At 35.7% G+C, this 21,566-nt stretch overlaps 1 protein-coding gene across 11 annotated transcripts in view; it reads left to right on the forward strand.

Moving 5' to 3' along the window:
- The window catches only part of CASK (calcium/calmodulin dependent serine protein kinase), a 223,053-nt gene that overhangs the window by 194,813 nt on the left and 6,674 nt on the right, over window positions 1–21,566 (forward strand). For 2 of the 11 annotated variants that reach the window (XM_074603666.1, XM_074603586.1), the window contains 8 exons: window positions 3,916–3,984; window positions 5,321–5,356; window positions 8,176–8,372; window positions 9,651–9,766; window positions 15,042–15,122; window positions 15,215–15,295; window positions 18,051–18,253; window positions 20,524–20,607. In XM_074603666.1, coding sequence (XP_074459767.1) covers window positions 3,916–3,984; window positions 5,321–5,356; window positions 8,176–8,372; window positions 9,651–9,766; window positions 15,042–15,122; window positions 15,215–15,295; window positions 18,051–18,253; window positions 20,524–20,607 — 867 coding nt within the window. The remainder of the gene's footprint in view (window positions 1–3,915; window positions 3,985–5,320; window positions 5,357–8,175; window positions 8,373–9,650; window positions 9,767–15,041; window positions 15,123–15,214; window positions 15,296–18,050; window positions 18,254–20,523; window positions 20,608–21,566) is intronic. The other 9 variants (XM_074603622.1, XM_074603604.1, XM_074603595.1 and 6 more) reach the window with 5 other exon arrangements.

Here is a 21,566-nt window from a genome sequence, read left to right on the forward strand (position 1 = left end):
TCCTATTAAAGCATCACTACTCCTTTGGTTCAGAGAGAATTTCTTTCACATAATTTTTCAGGATTATAATTCAGGTGATGAACCAAATTTTTAAGCATTGATAAAGGCTGAAAATGAATGCTGAATTATATTACTAAGACACAAAAAGCTTCCTTCTAATGCTTTCTAGCAGGGTAAATTCAGAGATATTGCGTCTTCATTAGTATAATCTTACTAGTTAAGGTATTTTTTGGCAGTATTTCAGATATTTCTATAAATTTATGTTTGGTTCCACTACCTCAGTCATGAACTGGTGCTCACATAGCATAGTTTTACCAGAAGAGGAACATAAAACAGAATCACTAATTGGGTTTTTCTTAAGGCTCCTACCATGATTGCGTCATTGGATTGCAAAATATCTTGTTAATTTTGAATAAGAAAACCTAAATATTAGTGGAATCAGCCTTTTATACGCAATCTGTCTATATGTCTTTATAATACAAAGGTATGGGGGGTGTTTTTGAGAGGAACCTATTTTTTAAATAACAAATTTGCATCTCACTTGCCATATTTTTCTTCTTTTGTGGGCATTTAAGAGAAGCGTTGTGGTGATGTTTTCTAAATATTACACCACTTTTGCAAATTTAGGGAAGACTTGTCCCTGTAGTATGTAATGGTAGTTCAGTGTCACTAGGCAGTTTCCAAAATCTCAACTGGATAATTTCAAGGTTTTTAGGGATTTGTGGCTTTTACTGCACCTATGCCTTCCATTCAGTTACCAGGCTTTCTATTTCTTGGAGTAGACTTTGCATGAAAATATAATACGTATGAATTCCCTTGTATAAAAATTTGATCAGCTGATCTACTGTGAGATGACCTGCTTAGCCATTGGTGTGGTAAATGGCCTGAGTTAATCTGAAATCTAGATAACACAGTGTCCAGGATGCTGTGTTTACTGTTGGTTCAGATACCCAGAAAATTACAGACTTACATAAATAAGAACTTCAGTAATTATTGCAACACATTCTTCATATGGCCGATGACTGCATATGCTGTTTATACATTTCAGCTAGTACTTTATCCAACTGAGTAAATATTTTGCTCTAGCTACACTTCCATTCTTAATTTCATACTGACAAAACACCCTGAGTAACTTTTTATAGTGTCAGATACGTGAGAATGATAATGGAAGTACTTTTTTCTTTTTTTTCTTTTTTTTACAAATAACTTTCCTTATAAATGTCTTTTATGTTTCACATTATCTCTCTGAAACGCTTAGTTGTTTCATTAAGAAGAAAAGCCTTTATATATATGAGATTTTAAAAATCTGCTGGTAATCATCATGGATTTTTTTCCTTTAGCCTTGCAATGTTTCTGTTAGTGCTCAGCCTGTAATACTATTTACAGTCTTAAACCTTTCTGCATTTTTATTAAAAATACTTCCAGAAAGGTTCCTTGAGCAAGATTGAAATTGAAATGTATTCACAGGTTTTTGGAAAGTCTTTCTCTTTTTTTTTTTCTTTTATTTTTTTGTGGATCTGGCAACAGTGCTGTTAATCTAACTGTTGTCATTAGTGTCTAATTTGATCAGGCCACATCTAGTAGACATAATTGACTTCTGCTATAGAACTGCATCACAAATGCGTTGATTTATCATTCATGGTCCGCACCTAAGAACAAGGAATCAACAGGAAACTAGTTTTGGCATCATTTGGAAATAATTGTGATTGTTTCCTCTAAGGCTTCAGCTGCGGTGCTTGAACTGAAGAGCAAGGATCCAAAAGACTGCCGTTCTGTTATTTCACTAGGGGCTAAACGAGATTGGGAAGACTAGATAGTCAAGTTATACTGAAATATGATGATAACACTTCTGCATTACTCAGAATCATTGGATCCTCCAAGTGTTTTTCTGCTCTTATCCTCAGGAGAAGTAGGGCTTTTTCTGATTTACTGGAGAAACAAACTCACAACGAAAGATGAAGTTTTTTTCAGACCAGTTCTAAGCAATCCTAGCATTCTACAAGGATCTCTCTACTCATTGATTTGACTGATTAGACTGTGAATAATTGCAGGTTTTTTTCTCTTAATTTTTGAGTCTGGTATTTTTTTGAAAGACAGACCCAGGTCCTTGGGAAATTCGGAATCTAAATGCCTTTGAAATTGTGTCTGAATTGCCTAATTATTTAAAAATTGTACATATGCCTCTTGACTAGCTTGATAGATTGATTCCTTACAGTTAGTACTGAAATCACCAGTAGCACTGAAAAAATGTGTATTTTCCTCAGTATGTTCTGGTGAACATTTGCTTTGAGTAATATGCTGTCTTCTGTTGGGAATTGTTGGAGGAATACAAATCAAAACACTGTCACTATCAAACAAAGAAAATTTCTTTCAAAGGCAGAAGAGCCTTCAAGAGAGTCTGGAAATAGTGGCATCCTCCAAGTTACTTCAAAACTTGTTTTTCTCTAAATAACTTGGGTGCTTGCAACACTTTCCAAAGCTTTCCCTTGCTAAACCATCAATGACCATAATCATAATAAACTAGGTTTAAAAAAAAAAAAAAGGAAAATGAATTTTTCACCTCTTCTTGAAAATGAGAAATTTGCAGAGACAGAATTGCAGAGCAAGCAGAAAATCTTTTTATAAAAGAAGGAAGTCACTGCTTTTTTTGGAGAGAAGTATCTCCTAGCTGCCATTTGATAAAGATGATGCTGCTAATCCTGTACACACACAAAAAAAATGAATTACAGTTCCTTTAGGCTTTTCTTTTTCTTTTTTTTTTCAGTAATGAATAACTTTATTTGGTCTCATTTGAACATTTTGAACTTGTTATGCTGGAGTGATTTTTGTAAATAGAATTAGAGATTATTTCCCCCAGTTGCAAATAACTGTGGGAGCCAAATGACCATTGTATTATTATGCATGTAGCAGAAGTATACAGACCTACATACTTGGAACCACAATGATTTTATAGCCATAATAATGTCAGGTCTGTCCTCAACTGTGTTAAAAGCATGTAGATAGCTATATATGGACGTTTCTACGAAATCATATATAATGAGTCCACAAAAAAGTGCAGAAGTTCTAAATGAGTTTGTTACACATCAAGGATACAGGCAGCAAGATTAATAAAGTATTGCCTGTCATTTTAACTTTTCTTAATGTTTTTCAGTAGCTATGAATGCCATCACATAATTAGTATAAGTTAGAGAATATTAGTAGAGGACCTCTACCTGCTTAATGTTGTTGCGTGAACAGTTTATCTCCAATTCTTGTTTCTGATTTGTTCACAAAGGGCACACAGGGATAACTGTGTTTTCTTGGAAAACCCGTTCAGCCCTTTTTTCTGCTGTCCTTGACTTTATGTAAAATCGCCAGACATTCCTAAATTCACCTTTGACATGGAATATTATATTGCAAAATTCCTTTGGTAGGAATTTTTTTTTTTTATGTATAAGTGAATTATTTTATTTCCTGAAGAAGTATCTATATTATCTGATCTTACGCAATTAAGTACTATACAGTCAAAATGGCATGTGAAAAAGACTGCTCTACAAGTGACGTCCTTGCCTCTGCAAGACCCGGTCAGAAATTCCTATTATCCTTTCTGTAGAATTCCCCGGTACGCACCCCACGTCTGCTGTCTGCTCACCGAAGTGTAGGACCACACTGGTAGCCTGAGCTAAGAGAGGTGGCTTATATAGGCTTATAAGGCAATGTAAAAATAGTTATTACCTAGGATATATCAAAATGTCAAACCTGAGTCTTAAACTATGGAAAAACTTTTCAGATTCGTGGAGTTTATCGTCTGGAAACTTTCACAGAGGAAGCAGCTAAGCAAATGGTTCTAAGGCTGTGGATGTAACTGTTCTTTTAAATATATCTGTGTTCCTGTGATAGTGTTGTGTTGTTAATGAACCTTGTGTCTTATTTCAGAGAGATTCCCCCTCTACATCCAGACAGTCCCCAGCTAATGGTCATAGCAGCACTAACAATTCTGTTTCGGTAAGATTTCCAGTTCCACACGGAGAAAGTGTGAAAGTTTTGTTGGTGCTCATCTGCCATTACTGTTATACTTATTGTGTGGTCAGTGGAAAATTTTGTCCTGCTGATAGAACCAAGGTCGTTACATATGTAACTCCCCATTTTCTTTTTTAAGGGTTTTTTTCCAACGTATTCTCATTAAAAGCCATATAGTGAATTAAATGTTAATAACTGTAATGTGACACTTCAGTCATCCTTAAATCATCGTTAGCAGTTTCCTCAAAACTAAGCAAAGGTTTAAAGTGGAAGTTTTATTTCCATCCTGAACTTTGGAAGCAGTGTTTGAAGAAAGAATAACTGTGCAGTTGGTATTTCAAGACATTTTAGACTCTTAAGTTCTGTGTTTTGAGAGACCTCTGGAACGTGTACTGGTTTCCGCTATCTGAGTTAACGAATTGGTGTGCCCTCTGCTGTTGTGGTACGTGCACATACTTTGTGAAATATGAGCCTTGCCTGGATATGAAAAGCAAAAGGAAGTGGCTTTAAACTGCACTACAAACCAAGCTATTATCATCACATCTTTAACACAAAGTACTTCTGTTTCGTATGTATTCAGGTAGAAAGGTGCTGTTGATCTCCTGTTTTGCTAAAGTATATTAATGTCAAAATTTGTGTTGTTTATCATTTGTCATTGTTTGGACCAATGTAGTAACTGTACATACAAGTTTCTTCAGTGAGAGTGCTGCCAATATCATGAGTTCATGGGACTAGCTAAAAAAACCAACCCAAAACTGAGTAATTACTCCTTTAAAAAAAAGCTACAACTTAGAAATTATTTGCCACAAGGTAAAGTGCTTATTAATACAATGAAAAATAATTGTGAAAGAAAAATTTAAGAAATTTTTGTGCATTTAATTGAATTTGTAACACGATCAGTAGTTACAATCTTTTTCCTCAGCACAATTAATCACATATACATTTTTAATAATAATTTTTAATATTTATAATAGTCATCCTTCTCTTAAAAACAAGACTGAGTATTAAGTGGAAAAGGCATTCACATAAAGAGCCTCTTTCACTTGACGGTGCTTTTGTGTTGAAGATGCTGAGTTATTTATTAAAAAGCACATTCTCTATCTGCTTAAACTTTTTACCTGCTTTCTTCAGCTTGCTGCTAAACAGCCTGGGTTTGATTTTTCTTTAAGAAAAAAATATTTCTAAACATGGGTCAATGCGTTATACTTTTGTCTGACTTACCATTTTACTGTAATGTTGTATGAATCACTAACACATGGTGTTGTATACCCTTAAAAAGTAAAATGAAAATTTCTTCTCCTGGGTTGACTTTATTCTGCAGGACTTGCCATCGACCACACAACCAAAAGGACGACAGGTGAATAGATATCCTCCATGGGAATGTTTGTAAACTTAGCTTCTAGTGAACATCCCTGCTTATTGTTTTCCCCCTCATATTCTGTGTGTGCTGGACTAAAACATTTAAGCTTGGAAAATTTGTTCCATTTTTTTCATTTTTCTTTTTAACTCATTTGTTTGTGGCTAATTCAAAATAGCATTTTTTTCATGTGTCCGTATGTGTGAGAGTTAAAAAATCATTGTAAATTTAACTGGAAATGTTGTTTTAGTTCAGAATGCATTAATAGACTTACTGTTGTGCAGTGACCAGTGCAGATTTTCATCTTAGAGGAAAGCTCAAATTTATATTTTAGCTGAAATAGAGACTAGTACGGCAAGCGTCTAATACTCTACTCTAAAACATTGTACTGACAAAGATTCTAAAGCTTGAGTTGGCCTATAACTAATTATTAACATTAAGAAAGCTCTTTAATGAAAAACATTAAGGACAGTTTCTAGTAAGAGTTAATAAGTCTGAAGATAGCCTCTGACATTTTCAGTCCTAAGGCCCAGATTCAGTAACCTGCCTTAACTTTGTTACCTTGACAGTAGTAGATGTCGTCATGGTCCAAAGAAAGATCTTCCCTTTCCAGAAAATTCCAAGAAAGCACTTAGGGGCTCAGCAAAGGATTCCCTGTGATTCCCTTTGCAGTTCTAAGAATTTATTTTTTTTACTGCAGCCTCCAAATCAACACATAGCATCAAGTGATTTCTGATTCAGCTTCAGTAACTGCTCCATTTATATACAGCCCTTCCAGAATCTGCATATGAATCTTAACTGTGGACTCAACCTCTTACTCTACCAAGGTTTTTAATAATAACTCTTGCAATTCCATTCAAAAGAGTCAATGGACTCCATGTTGTGTTGCCTTTGACAATCTTTTTATACTACTGCCTGGTTAAGTTGTCTGGAATACCTGTTACGAGGATGGATTGCTCTCACTTCTTTTCCCATTTTTAAAGCTTACAGCTATATGGTTCTTTCAACTTTCTGCTGTGTTCTGAAGTTTCCAGCTGCCTGAATGTAGTCCTGGAAGGGCTCAATGAAAGACCTTCCAAACTGTTGTGATAGGTTTTGGTTTTCCTCTCATAAGGTATTTTTCTCAGGAGAAGAGAGTTTGTTCAAGGCGATATCAGAAGATTGGTGCTCCTCGTACTCGCACCATTTATAGTCACCTGTTTTTTTCAAGAGTCTTTTTCCATTGAAGCGGTATATTTTTCTGGTAGCTTGTCATCCTTGAAGACAGTAAGGGCTTGAATAACAGATACGTTGCTATCTGTAAGGAAGTCTGTAATGTTCCATGAACAGCCAATATGTGGTGGATAATGGCTCAAACTGGAGCAGGGACTTGAAAAACAAGGAAGTTTCTAGATGCCAAAAATACTGCTCCCTTTTCTAGACGTATGTTAGATAACGTTGAGAGGAAATAAGGGGTTGGTTCAACACTGATTAGTTCATAGAAAACCAGTTACTAAATAAGCATAGTTGGTTTCAAAATATCCTATTTTTCCGGTGATTAAAGAAGTTGAGTTGCTTGTCTAAACTCACACACTCAATGCACAGCAGAACAAGGGTCAGATTTAGTATATTAAAATTTGCATTCTATATTGCTATTACCATTTGATGCTCTCACTGTAAACAGATAAAAATGCATCAGGTACAAGACAGTAGTGATTAGCCATTTTAAGCTAATTTATTCACATGTTGGGTTGAAGATTGGATTACTATAGGAAGGAACTTTTTAAAATTTTCATGAATAGTGCTAATACTACATAATTACAACTATTCTTGGAGCAGAATTTGAGCAAAGTTGAGAAGTATTTGTTACAGTTGAAGGATATTGCTTTGTAATGTAATTTATTTTTTCTTAAATCTATAGTCAATTTTTAGTAAGAAAATCAGCAGTAGAATATACATGGCTGTCTGAGATGCTATAGGGTGATGTTTGAGGTTCATAAACTGTAGAAATTACCCATCTTGGACGTGACATATAATTACAGTTTTAAGATCCTTAGATGCACCAAGGCTGTAATTAGCAATCAAAACTGGAGATAACTTTTATTTTACTTTTCTAGAGTTGAGACCTCACTAACACACAAAGCAAGGATTGGTGTATTATTTTAAATTGTGAAGTCAGAATCTGAATTCTTTCTGTTAATGTTCCTTAGAGAATAACTTACTCAAATCATTAGTTTTCACTTACGCGGAAGTAGACTTTTACTGAAAAACCCATGCAGAGAATTCCCAGAATCCTCCCAAGTAACTATGTGCGATAGCTGCAACAGAAGAATTCCTATTTAATCTTAAAAAAAAAAAAAAGGTACTAAATTTTCATTCTAAATACTGAAGATTAGCAAGGTAGCTGAAGTTCTTTGTATTGTCCAATAAAATTTCCTGTCATAGAAATTTTTAAAACATATCATGGGACTTCAGTTCGAAAATACAGTACAGATCAAGTTGTAAGCTGCTGGCGTTTAGTCTGTAATGGTTCGTGATAGTTAATACTGATTTGAGGGACTCTATCGTTTATTACATGTGTTCATTTTTGCTGTTTAGGTTTTACAGTACATGTAAAAGACACGAGCTTTCAAAATAACATCATATGTCTCCGTTGTTTGTTGGGGGGTGGGTTTCTGTTTCATTTTCAACTATCACTTATGCTTTTGCCATTCTGTTTCTTCCTTTGCTTGTTGCAAACAGTATGTGTAGCTACATGCACAGATCAAACTTTCACCTGTTACTCTTGCTACTGTACCAGTAATAATATCGCAGTGTCTTTTATAAATTCTTTTTTATAGATATATGTAAGAGCACAATTTGAATATGATCCAGCAAAGGATGACCTCATTCCTTGTAAAGAAGCTGGCATCAGATTCCGAGTTGGTGATATTATCCAAATCATTAGCAAAGATGATCACAACTGGTGGCAGGGTAAACTTGAGAACTCCAAAAATGGTACTGCGGGTCTTATTCCTTCTCCTGAACTTCAAGAATGGTATGACTTAAGTTTTCTATAAAAATGAATTTAGCTTTACTTTTATTTCTGTCTTTCATGCTTTTCGTTGTTGTATAGCTAGTGTTTGTATATTTTTTTCCTTTTTTTGAAAAAAAGCCTATAATTACCTCAGTTTGCATGGCATTGTTTTTTTTTTCTCGTATATGCATAGCAGTAAGGGTTGCACACAATATCATATGTGTGGTTACATTAGAAAAATGAACACCTGTGTTAGTAAACATCATTTGTTCTTTCTGATATGCTGTAGGAAACTAGGTTTGAAGGCTACATGCAAATTGTTTATGTAAGGGGTATAAATTAATTCCTCTTTCAGTTTCTAAACACTGTTTTCATTACTACTGCTTATACGAAAGTGCTGCAGAAATAAGATGTTAGCAAGACGTCAAGCACAAAGTCCATTGATGGACTTTTGGGGTTTTCTCTCTTTTTCCTTTTTGATGTGAAAGCCAAGAAGTAGAAAGAAATCATAGTGAAAAGATTCCTGAATGACAGATTCAATGAACAGCAATGGCACCGAGTACTGCAAAAGCAATGCAGAGCTCTTGCAGAAGTTGTTTAGCAAATATTTTAAATGTATCAGCACAAACTGTGGGAAGCAAGTCCTGGGCCATGAATGTTATGGCCATAACTCAGGAAAGTTTATCAATATGGATAATCCAGCCAAACATATTTCATACAAGATTTGCTACCTAAAAGAATTAGAGTGCTGTGAAGGGTTTAACAGCAGCTGTGCCACCTGGACTGGCTAAGGGAGATGTTGCTAGAAGAGAAACAGAGGTAGACAAGACATTTCATTCCATCTCAAGAGCTCCTTTGCAAGCCCTGACATAAGGGAGACGCTGGTATACGTTGCAACAGGAACACTTGCAATACTTCATCCTAAAGATCCACCTCAAAATAGTTCCACAGCACAGCACAACTTGCTGTGAAGTAATTTAGACCATAGTGGTCTTTTCGGACCTCATGCTTTTCCAGTCTAATCTGCTGCAAAGTGGTCTACAGCCATTTTAGTAGCTACCCTTCCTCCCATGCTTGATTTGTGGGTTTTATTGATCTACCACTAAGCAAATATTCTTTATATCAAAATATCTCTGTACATAACTGCTGTCAAGTCATTAAAAAAAAAGGTTTTAGAAAGTTTTACTAAACTCTTGTACTATTAAAAAGTCTTGTTTTTCTAATTCATTCTGTGTGGCTTTTTAAAAATACGTTGACTACAACAACAACAAAAAAATCTTTTTCTCCTCCATATACCAGGCGAGTTGCTTGTATTGCCATGGAGAAGACCAAACAGGAGCAACAGGCCAGCTGTACTTGGTTTGGAAAGAAAAAAAAGCAGTACAAAGACAAATATTTGGCAAAGCACAATGCAGGTATGGAAAAAAAAAAAGCAAGTATCTTTAACAGGTTAAATTTTTTACAATCTAAACCTTGCCATTCAGCTAGCCCTGTTACATAAACCTATTGAGTTACTTAGGAAAATATAAGTAAAATTCTAATTATGCCAACATTACTCTGCTTATTCTTTGCTACTTAAACATATACCTTAATCAGTGAGAGACAAGCTGCAACAAAATAATTGCCTCATAAGAGGTCCTAATACAGACTTACATTGTTTTGGGTTTTATATTTAAAGGAGCACTAGAAACCAACAGGATATGAATTTTGCAATCTACATAACTGTACTGTGCTCTACAGAAGACTTCATTAGCATCCTTGTTAATTTGTGTTGATAGTTATAGACTATATATGTGAAAACATCATGAAAGGGCATTTTTCTTGAAGCGTTACGTCTGGAAGTGGAATAAGGGCCATTGTGTAGTCAGTGTGTTATTTACAGTTACTAAATAGAACAAACGGTGGAAGTTCATCCTCCTTGCACTGATTTCTGCCTGAATCCTAAATTTGGGGTTTTATTTAGACTGCTGAAAAATTGAATTGTTTTAGAAAATTTTGAAAGTAGAAGTGCAGAGTTAAGAGATCCTTGCTCAGGAATATTCATTAGTTCTAGTAGTAAAGAAGGAAGACCCCTTCATTCATGAGCGGAATTTAGTTCTTTTCTTCTTTTAATATAAAATATTCAATGTGTTAAAACTGCTTCCATTGCTTTTGCATTGATATCACATACTGTGATGATAAGTATGTTGTTGTGATCTCTTGGGAGGCTTGCAGAGATTTTTATTAGAATTAAAAGACATACCTGTCCAAACAGTGCAGTGAAAGTATTTTATATATTGCATTAATTTCTGCGTTTTTTCAGTTGCGTTCTTGAACGCACCAATTAAACAATATAAATCTGTATTTTCACATTTCTCCTTACCTGTACAATCCGCATGCAGTATCAGAGCTCATAATTTATAGAATCACAGAATGGTTAGAGTTGGAAGGGACCTTAAAGATCATCTAGTTCCAACCCCCCTGCCATGGGCAGGGACACCTCCCACTAGACCAGGCTGCTCAAAGCCCCATCCAGCCTGGCCTTGAACACTTCCAGGGATGGGGCATCCACAACTTCCCTGGGCAACTATCAGTACAACATAATATCACTACTACATAATATCAGTACTACAGAATTTATATTCACTTAAAAGTCGTTTGAAAATAAAATCTAAGGAAGTCAAAGAACAGTAATTGTCAGTTATACTCCTTAATTCAACATCACATTTATGATGTTCACAGTTAAATACAAAATTACTTGTTACCCTGAAAACCCTTTTGGATTGTCTCTAAATATTTAATTATGAGACAAGTAGAGACTGAAAACTTTAAATTGCTTGCTTCCTTTTGGTGGTTTGACATTCTGGTTGTTTTAATGTTTCCACTCCATTGCAGTAGCACTAGACCATGTTTTACTAATTATGACCTTAACAAAAAGTGTTGAGAATAAACTGGATTTTATGACCTAAATCTTTGACAATACTGGTTTTAAAGTTTTATCAGTTGCTCCCAGCATACATTCCCACAGCATTGCTACTCCCTTCAGTTGTGCCACTATAACTTTGCATGGCCATGCTGTTAACTGCACTAACTGAAGAACAACCCAACAAAAAAACATGGATTCTTTTCCTTTAGGGCAGATATATTTCTTAATACAGTTCACAGTGCAGCTATATAGCGAATAACGTCAGTGTGACTACGCGTGGCATGCTACAAAGGAATAAAGGAAAGGAGAAGGAGCAGGCAATACCTTAGGAGCAAAACTAGCTCAAAGACTTTGTATCAATTAAATCCTTTAATGGAAGGCAATCTAGACTTTCCTATCTTGAGGTAGGAGGGACGTTTTGGAGAAGGTTGACAGCACTTGAGTTGTGCAGTTTGCCTGCCTTAGTGCTTGCCACTCTCAGTGCTGTTAGTCACGTTACATCAGAGCACAGTACTTGCCAAAAATTAGAAACACGAACATTAAAAATTATCATTATGACCCATAAAAGAAACTGTTCTTTTCAGAATACCATCTGACACTTCCCCTTCCCTCTAAGAAGTCAATGAAAGTGCAGATTGCAATCAAGATTTCTCCTAGAAATGTTTATTGATCTTAGTGTCCTTGAGGTATTAAAGGTGACACCGGTAATATTCCAGAGAATGATGTCAAATGTAGGATATAAAGAGGTTCGCTGAAATGCTATGGTGCTCACATGAGTTTAACTAAGGAGGTGCTGAGTTTACCTTCTCTGAACCCCTCTATCACATCTGGCATTGTTAGTCAGAAATATGCCAACACTGGCTTTTGCAAGCTTTCAGTGTATCTGTCTCAGAATAAAAACCAGATCTTTTCTTCTGTTGGATCCAAAATAAGTATAATTAATTTGAAACTGGGAAGTCTAATCCAGATGTCAAAATGTTGCTCTTACAATAAAGTAGAATTTACTTCTCTTATATCTTATTATAAAATTCAATAAATTGTTTAGCAGCAGGTAATCTATTTGGACTTCCGTGTTATTTTTGTCTTAGGGATGACTGAATTGGGGTGCTGAGAAATGACCTAGTAAAATACTTCATAGTCAACTAAGATTTGTGTGGCTAGCTAATGATTTGAGAGCTAAGATTTTGGTGTTGATACATTGGGATATTACTGGAACTAGGACTGAAATTATTCTGCAAATCAGACATAGTTTATGAAATATTTCAGTTAGTTGTTGTAATTAAAAGCAAATATATTCTCCTTTACAAGAAAAATACCATTCCACTTTTCTTTCCTCCATACTTGATATTAGAGTACTGTGTCCTGCAGGAGACAATTTCATGATCATACATCTTATCACTGTAAAGTCAGTTTTAAACCAAAGCCCACAGAATTAGGCCATCATTATTAGGTTGACTGACATTTTTATAAATGCTCTAGAGATATACTGCAGTGATATCTAGATATATTTTTTATTTATTTTACTGAAATGTTATTGCAGGACTTCATAAAAGAACCCTCTTTAGAACATACTAGAACTGAGTTTCATATTATGCGTAATGTGGAAAATTGCCAAGCTTTTATAAAATATGTTTATCATTTCTTAATGTGATTTATTTGCCTTGTGTTTAGACTATTGCATGGTAAAGTTTATTTTGTGCATATACTTTTTATTTTACTAATATATTACAAGCCATATCTCAATGACCCCTGTACATTTTTCATGCTGTCTTACTCCCAATGGCCTCTGTGCATGTAAGTAACCTGTCAAGTGACAATGCCTCTTTATTTGCTTCTTACTGTTTCCTTTCAAGATCTCCTTTTCTTTATTAGCTAGTAACACAGATGCATTAAAGTTCAGTCTTTAAATGTGCCCTGTATTCCTCCTATCTTGTGTATATAAAAAAATAATCGTTTTTCTTTTGCGTTTGAAAACCCTACAATCATTAGCTAAATCCATGTAGACTGAGACACATCATCTCCATGCTGCTAGTTTGTGATGAAGGCATTAATATGTATCATCTCTGTTGTTTGATCCTGTTGTTTGTATCTAACATAATGTGGTTTTGTTCAAAAAGAAAATAAAGGATTGATTTTTAATATTTTTTTTTTTTTAATGGAAAAAGTTCCTTGCAGACCTAGATGGTTAGAATGGTAAAACTGATTAACACGATGTAGGTCTTTAACCCTTTCCAATAAGAAGTGAATTATTAATTAGTTTAAATAGTATGAAGTTGCAAAAAGGACAGTAGTAAGAATTCCATGTTTGTGGAATGGAAGAAAAGTATTACTAAATTCTTGCTTGTAATATTTGGGGAAAGGTTGAAAGAGATTTTTCTTTAGGATGAAATTCAAAATGCTTCACATGGACTAGGAAGTTTTCATATCTGTATCTTTTCAAGGTCTCAGAGAGTTGAGTATGTCAATTGACTGATTTATAGTTTGACCAAATTGAAGTAGTTGTACTTTTTCTCTAGGGTAAAAAGACTGTCGTTGAATTGAAAAATCTACCCTATAAAAGGAAATAAGTTAAATTAAATCCTTTGCTGCTTTAACTGGGACTTTAGTACAAAGAGCACATGCTTGCTGGTAGGCTCCGTACTCTTAATGTTCTTAGTGGCTGGGAGCTTATGGAGCAAGCAAACTAAAGCTTCTGACACTGCCTGCTTTCCTAAGTGGGTTTGGATAGGGGGAGAGGGATATATCCAAACTGATCCTAAAAGACCCCCCCCTTGGATGGGATATAGTTGAGGTGAATACACCAGCTTAGGACTTGGAAACATTCGAAGATCCCATGCTTTAGATGCAGTCTCTCCTCCCTTCTTTTTATAGCATGCATAAGTACAGAACTGAAAACTCTTGTTCGTTATTCTGCTCACAATTGCTGATTGCTGTAATCTTTATAAATGTAATTAACTGCCTCCTGGCATCTTTTTTCATTACAATTCTGCAAGAATTACCAGAGATGTTGTGCTATTGGGCACAGGAGGAATAAGTTGTTTTTAATGAACAAAACTTGATTTGTCAATCATTATATACCTTGGCAATTGACAATAGGTTGATAGGCATGATGGAATTCATCCAATTTCAACTGCAGCTGAAATTATTTCTGAAACAATACTTCTACAATTTTTCCCTAAATATGGTAGAGGTTCTTTTATGTAATGCCATCGCTTTTCGTTAGAATTCTTCATTCTGTCGCAAGTTTTAAAAGCATGTTAATTTAACTAGCACGTGTGTTTAAAGAGAACTCTAATTACAATTAGCATGGTGGTAGTTTTGAAGAATAAATACCACCAAGTATTTACACTCTTCTCTATACATTTCCCGTAGATCTTGTTAAAACATGATTATGAAAATATCCCTATCTTTAGTGTAAATAGATGTTCTCATACTGTATTCATGTTGGTCACTGTCTACAGATTTTTCTTTAGTATTGCTATTTCTTAGGAATGCAAATGTGAATGGCATGCCATTTTATCTAATTTTTGTAGTCTGCTGAATACTGCATGAGAGGACATGCAAACCTTCCTGAGCATTTCAGTAGCTTTGTTATTGCTTTTTAACAGTTTTTTAAATGAACACTTTTGTTAAAATTGCATAATGAAATGGTTTTATTTTCCATAATATATTATTTTGTATTGTAAATCTAAAACTTGCTAACATTAGAATTTATAGTGCAATTAATTATCACCCTTAATATGCCTTTTTTTCTTATCCCTGTGGGGATTTCTTTTGTGTTTTAGTGTTTGATCAATTAGATCTCGTCACATATGAAGAAGTAGTAAAACTGCCAGCATTCAAAAGGAAAACACTAGTTTTACTAGGTAATTTTGAATTATTATTCTGAACATAATAGCATAGTTTTGAGCCCCTTCTGGTGGAAAATTTATAATTCATTTTTTGTGTTGTGGATTAGGTGCACACGGTGTTGGAAGAAGACACATAAAAAACACACTCATCACAAAACACCCAGACAGATTTGCTTACCCCATTCCTCGTAAGTAGCAATGTTCAGTGTACTGCAAAATTGTTTGTTTCATCCTTGACAGCACACCTATTGTACTATACGTGTGTTCAGTTCTGCTGAGATGAATCCTATCTTAAAGGTGGGAACTGTGATAGGACTGGGTATATTTCTTCTTTTTTTTTTTCAGAGGGAGGGGTAGTAAGTAGCACCACTTTTCATAGAATGTGTTGGGTTGGAAGGGACCTCTAAAGGTCATCTAGTCCAACCCCCCTGCAGTAAGCAGGGACATCTTCAACTAGATCAGGTTGCTCAGAGCCTCATCAAGCCTGGCCTTGAATGTCTCCAGGGATGGGGCCTCCACCACCTCTCTGGGCAACCTGTGCCAGTGTCTCACCACCCTCATTGTAACGGGCTTCTTCCTAATGTCTAATCTAAACCTACCCTGCTCTAGTTTAACACCATTGCCCCTTGTGCTATCACTACCTGCCCTTGCAAACAGCCCCTCCCCATCTCTCCTGTAGGCCCCCTTCAGGTACTGGAAGGCCGCTATAAGGTCTCCCCGGAGCCTTCTCTTCTCCAGGCTGAACAGCCCCAACTCTCTCAGCCTGTCTCCATAGGAGAGGTGCTCCAGCCCTCTCATCATCTTTGTGGCCCTCCTCTGGACCCACTCCAAGAGGTCCATGTCCTTCTTGTGCTGAGGGCTCCAGAGCTGGACACAGTACTGCAGGTGGGGTCTCACGAGAGCAGAGTAGAGGGGCAGGATCACCTCTCTGGATCTGCTGGCCATTACATCGAATGTTCTTAGTATTCACGAAACTTCTCCTTAAGTATACTTCTCTCTACCCCAAATTTTTGTTAATTTAGAATGAAGGCTAAAACATTTTTCTGTGCTAATTTTACATTTACAATTCAGGTAAGACTGGAACAGCCTTGACGTTGAAAACTGTGTGCAATTCCTGTGAGAAAAAATATAAACTGGATTTAGAGGAAACCTTTAATGTGTACTTTATCTGAATGTTTTAAATTACTTTTCACAGCCTAGCCTTGAGGACTGGTGTTATACTAAAATAACTTCCCAGAGACGACAATAAGAAAAAGAAAACACAATTAACTTCACTGCTTACAAGTGGGTTGTTAGGAAGAACACAGGGATGTTTTCCCTTCACAGCAATCTCTAGCAATACCATGGCAGGAGTTGCATATCCTACTACGTGATCTCTTGGAGATGCACCCTTTCTCCTCAAGCTGGGCATTCTGAAACAAGACCATCCAGCAGTTAACTCTGTCCATTCTGTTTCAGGCTGACTTCAGAAACATCGTACATGGCTCAGAAGTGAGACTGATGACCATTATACCTTAATTTTCTTCATATCTTGTTAGCACTTTAAAATTGCACTAGGGTGTTTTTCTACCTATAAGGATTTTGTTGCTAAAAAGTGTTATTTTTAAAGGAAAAGGATTAGCTGGCTGCTGAGTTACGTTCCCCAGGCTTGCTTGCTAAGGAGTTAGACAAAGACCAGTGCCAGCAGAAGGAAAATGGAAAGACCTAGCCCTTTTGAAAGCATGAACCATTAGATCACCCCACCAGCAACGTGAAACTGCACTGTTCATATCAAGACACTAAAATCCTGGATTAGACGCTCTGAAAGTGCAATGCCAGGAGTATGTGATGTACACTGTACCTATATTATTCGATACAGACAAGATTATATGGGGGGAAGGGAGTAGTAACCCAACAAATATGTTCTCCAGTACAAAGAACTAAACCAAAGAGTAATAAATGTTTTACAGTATGCTTTTCACACAGTCTCTCTCAAGTACTGACTTTGTTGCTGTGGGGAGGTAGAAGCTGAACTAGTTATTTTATCTTCGAATACCTGTTAAAATGGTCTCACCTATACCATGACAACCAAGCCTTAGATTTCCTGAGTTAGCTTCCTGCTCTGTAGAAGCACTAGAATTGCTTCACTGATTATATAAAAAGACTAGACTGCAAATCAGGATGAAATTCAGGTGCTTAAGCATCAGTATGATGTTTAGATGCCTGTTTTAGACATCACCTGACCTCCAGCCCCACTCCAGAAGAACAATGGTCTCCTTTAATTCCTGTGTTATATCTAACAGTCCTATATGGATGTTTCAGATTTAAGGCATATAGGGCATTTAAAATAGCACTTTATGCTGGTGTTTAGAGACCCAAATTACTTCCTCATGTTAGTGATAATATCAATAGATCATATAAAAATATCACATACGCTTTACGTGTTAATGGGAACCTAATAGGTCTTTCAGATGACTCTAGGTAGTTGAATTTATTCTTCTCAACTCTCAGGAGTGGATTTTACTGCATTTTCTGCATTCTTTTACAAAACTGTGGTAGGAATAGGTAGCTTTTGAGATAGGCCTTTGGTTGGGTGTGGAGTTTGGGGGAATGCTTTATGAAGACATTATCTACCTACTGAAAACCTGATCATAAAGGTCATGTCACACACAATGGTAGTTAATTAAAAGGATTAGTAGGCCCTACATCTTTTACTACATCAGTCTGCAGAAGCAATATATTCAAAAAGTATATTATTGCTAAGTAGCTTTCATCTCACTCAACAAGAAGTAATCAGGCCCTGACCCACTTTTTAGACTTACACTTTCACACTCAGCTTATGCTTTGTTGTTCTATGTGTGATTTGACAGGTTATCACTCAGTGAATAAGCATTGATAAATCAAACAAAAAGCCATATATAAACTTAATATTGCTTTTGTACTAAAAATATTTTGTATTTTCAGACACAACTCGACCTCCAAAGAAAGATGAAGAAAATGGGAAAAATTACTACTTTGTATCACATGACCAAATGATGCAGGATATATCAAACAATGAATATTTGGAATATGGCAGCCATGAGGATGCAATGTATGGGACAAAACTGGAAACAATACGAAAGATCCATGAGCAGGGACTAATTGCAATACTTGATGTAGAACCTCAGGTAACTAATTAGAAGTATATGAAAATGGGACTTACCACAAATCCTTCAACCTTATTTTATTGAGATATATTTATTTTTATTGATTGCATACTAGGTAAGTAATGCATACGATAACGTGGAACAAAAGTCCCTGGAACACCAAAGCGTCAATCTGTTAGGTAGAATTCTGGTAATCATCTAGTTAGAAGAACATACAGCAGAAACAATAACATAGTTTAGCTTGGTATGCAACCACTGTGGCTTGAAAATCTACTTACCGTGTAACTTTTTACTGTATTAGCCTCATATCCGGTGAAACGTATCAAACCAAGTGATTGTCATTGCCTGCCAGGAGTAACGTTTTGATATTTTCAAACATTTATCTTTGATGCTGTGTTAGAGAGTAGTCTTGTTCCTAACTGTGACACTTGGCTCCCTATCTCTATTGAGCATTGTCAGAAACATTTGTGGTCAATCACCGATATTGATGCTGTTTGTACAATGACCAGATCAGTGTTGTTACTGTACAAACTCCTTTCTGTGTTGCAGTATTATATTTTTTGGAAGTGGGCAGGAAGGAAAATCAGGCTCTCAAGAAACACTAATAGTTTGTTCATTCATTATATAAAATCTTCAGCAGAAACTTCTGATCTTTCCTTTGAAACATCCACATAGTCATGACTTTCAATTCACAAGGATGTGTTTATATGTTTTGTTAAGGGGAACAACATGAATATGGACAAACATGATGTTTATATTATTCTAGCAGATTAAAGGAAATGAAAGGAAAGACAAAATTGTGACCAGTATGTTATCTATTTAAATTTGCTGCCTTCTTTCTTCTTTGTGAATGGATTCAAGAACTTCAAATTCTTTAAGAATTTCATAACAGAAATATGACACCTGACTAAATTATTTAGGACAGTTCACATAGCATGCTAGCGTGGTGCTGTTCTGAAAAATAAAATCCCACATTTAACTGTTTTCAGGGAGAGCAGCATTTATAGTTAGTTCAAATGCCACAGTTGTTAAAAGCAAACTGTCTTGATAAACCTCCTCAACTTGCATTATTCAGAAGCATTACAATTCTCAGAAGCCGTTTTCTTTGTTAGACTATATTTACATCTGGTAACAGCCACCTTTGCTACACTTCCTCCAGCATGTGTCTAGCAAGCCTCTTTCTTTAACCAGCTTCCTCCTGCATCCATCTCGGCTCATTAAGGCCAGCCTGTTTGTGGACTTACTCCTAGTTATCTTAAACTGCTTGCTTGTTTTCCCTTGTGTACTTTTAGTCATGTGAGTTTTCTTCACTTTCACATATGGAGTTTTATCTCTTGTTTAGAGGAGGTTGGCATAGATTTTATATATAGGTGGGTTTCAAGCAGCAGACATGAAAACCTCTTTAGCTTGGGAAAAAGATGGATTGTAGGTTTTTCTTTGTTGGTGCTTGTTTGTTTGTTTGTTTGTTTGTTTAAAAAGAAAAAGAAAAAACTTTGGAGAAGACAGGAAGTGGAAAAAGCAAAACAAGAGCAAAAAAAGACTGACCTTTAGTAGTCTTACTTTATCTAGTCCATCCATTTGAGTTCAGCTGAGATATGTTTACTTACTGTCCTGCACTTCAGTCTAGCCTGGATCTGTACCAGAGTTTCACATATGGCGGATCTGTGTGTCACTCAGCAAATTATGGCTAAGTCAACTTTCTAATGAGAACTCTTTTCCATACATTTGGTTCGGGGGATTGGTGCTGCATTTACTGCATTAGTGCTATGCTCACCTTTTAAAAATTTCACCATGCTTACTTTTTGAAAACTTCAAACCTCTCACATCACATTATCATTTGTTTCAGAAAATAATAATTAAAAAGTGTTGATAGGTAGAAAAAGTCAGACAAAAATGATACTCTAATCAATTTTTATTCTAAAATATAGTTGGCTCTTTTCCCTATTTATGGCATGACTGAATTTTTTTACCTGGTGTTAATCGTTCAGTTGAAATGCAAACAGAATTTTGCACTCTTTGAGACTGTATGGAGAAAGCCTCTCTGAAAATGCTAGTGTTGTCTTGAAAACTCACTTTAATTAAGCATAAATATATGGTTTGACCACCAAAAATGTAAACTAATGCAAAAAGTTAGGTGTCTGTCTTACTAAGGTCTTGACTCCAGATCAGTTTAAAAACAAATACCAGCATTTGTAAGTCACAATTTTGTATCTTTTGCTTGTGTGACTAAAATTATTTCACGTTGATTGTTGGGGGAGTCTTCTAAAATATCTGGTTTTTTTTTCACCTAGGCATTGAAGGTCCTGAGAACTGCAGAGTTTGCTCCTTTTGTTGTTTTTATTGCTGCACCTACGATTACCCCAGGCATTAATGAGGTATGGCATGTTGCAATCTAATGTCCTATCAGAGACAGAATTAAGGATGAGATTCAAATACGCAGATAAGACTCTTTAATTGTTTCCTTGTCCATAAGTCGAGAGGCAGAAAGACAGTTGTATGGCAGCACTATTAAGTTTATTGAGATGCATTTGTTGTTTATTAACTGATTTTTCTAATTCAAAATTTGAGCTTCAAGTTGAAGGATCCACATGACGTATTCTAAAAAAACATATTCTTTTATTTCATTCTCTACCCTAGCTCAAAGATCCATTTCCAAATCCTTGACAAATCATTAGCACAAATTACTCAGTTCTGAGTTGCAATGTTAGCACTAGATTACAGCTGGCCTGAACTGAAGAAACTGGTGTGCGTGACTGTGCTGTCATCCCACCTTTATCTTTCAGTATTTTTTCTATACAACAAATATATATCAGGAATAGGCTTATTATTTTCAAAGACTGTTCTCTAAGAATCAGAAGCTTTGGCCAAAGGGTTAATTGCTTGTGGAATAATGCGAACTATTCATGGAGGTCCACATCCTGAATTTCCTACCGAGTTTGTATAGAGTATCCATTCTGCAGAGTGCTACTGATTTCAAAGATGATATCAAGCAATTCTGGATTTAGCTCACAACAGGGCAGACAGTATTTATACAAACACTTTATCTGCTCAGCCTTTTTTAAACGTGATATTAAGGTATTTAATCAATTGGATTTGACCATGAATCTGTTCCAAATCCCCTAGATGTCTCCTTGATCACGCAAAAATAAAGTCAGAAGCCCTGTCTCTACAGCCTGTTTTTATAGAAATGTAATTACGATATCACAAGTATGAAACTGTGACATCACTACAGAGGCTTGCAAGAAAACAAGGAACAAGACAAACATATTTAAATGCAAATACCCTGAATGATTATTAAAATAGCAAGTGGAGAGTGAAAAGTACTGGCCTCAAG

Source organism: Larus michahellis, chromosome 1 (genome assembly GCF_964199755.1).
Source record: "Larus michahellis chromosome 1, bLarMic1.1, whole genome shotgun sequence".
Taxonomy (NCBI): Eukaryota; Metazoa; Chordata; class Aves; order Charadriiformes; family Laridae; genus Larus; species Larus michahellis.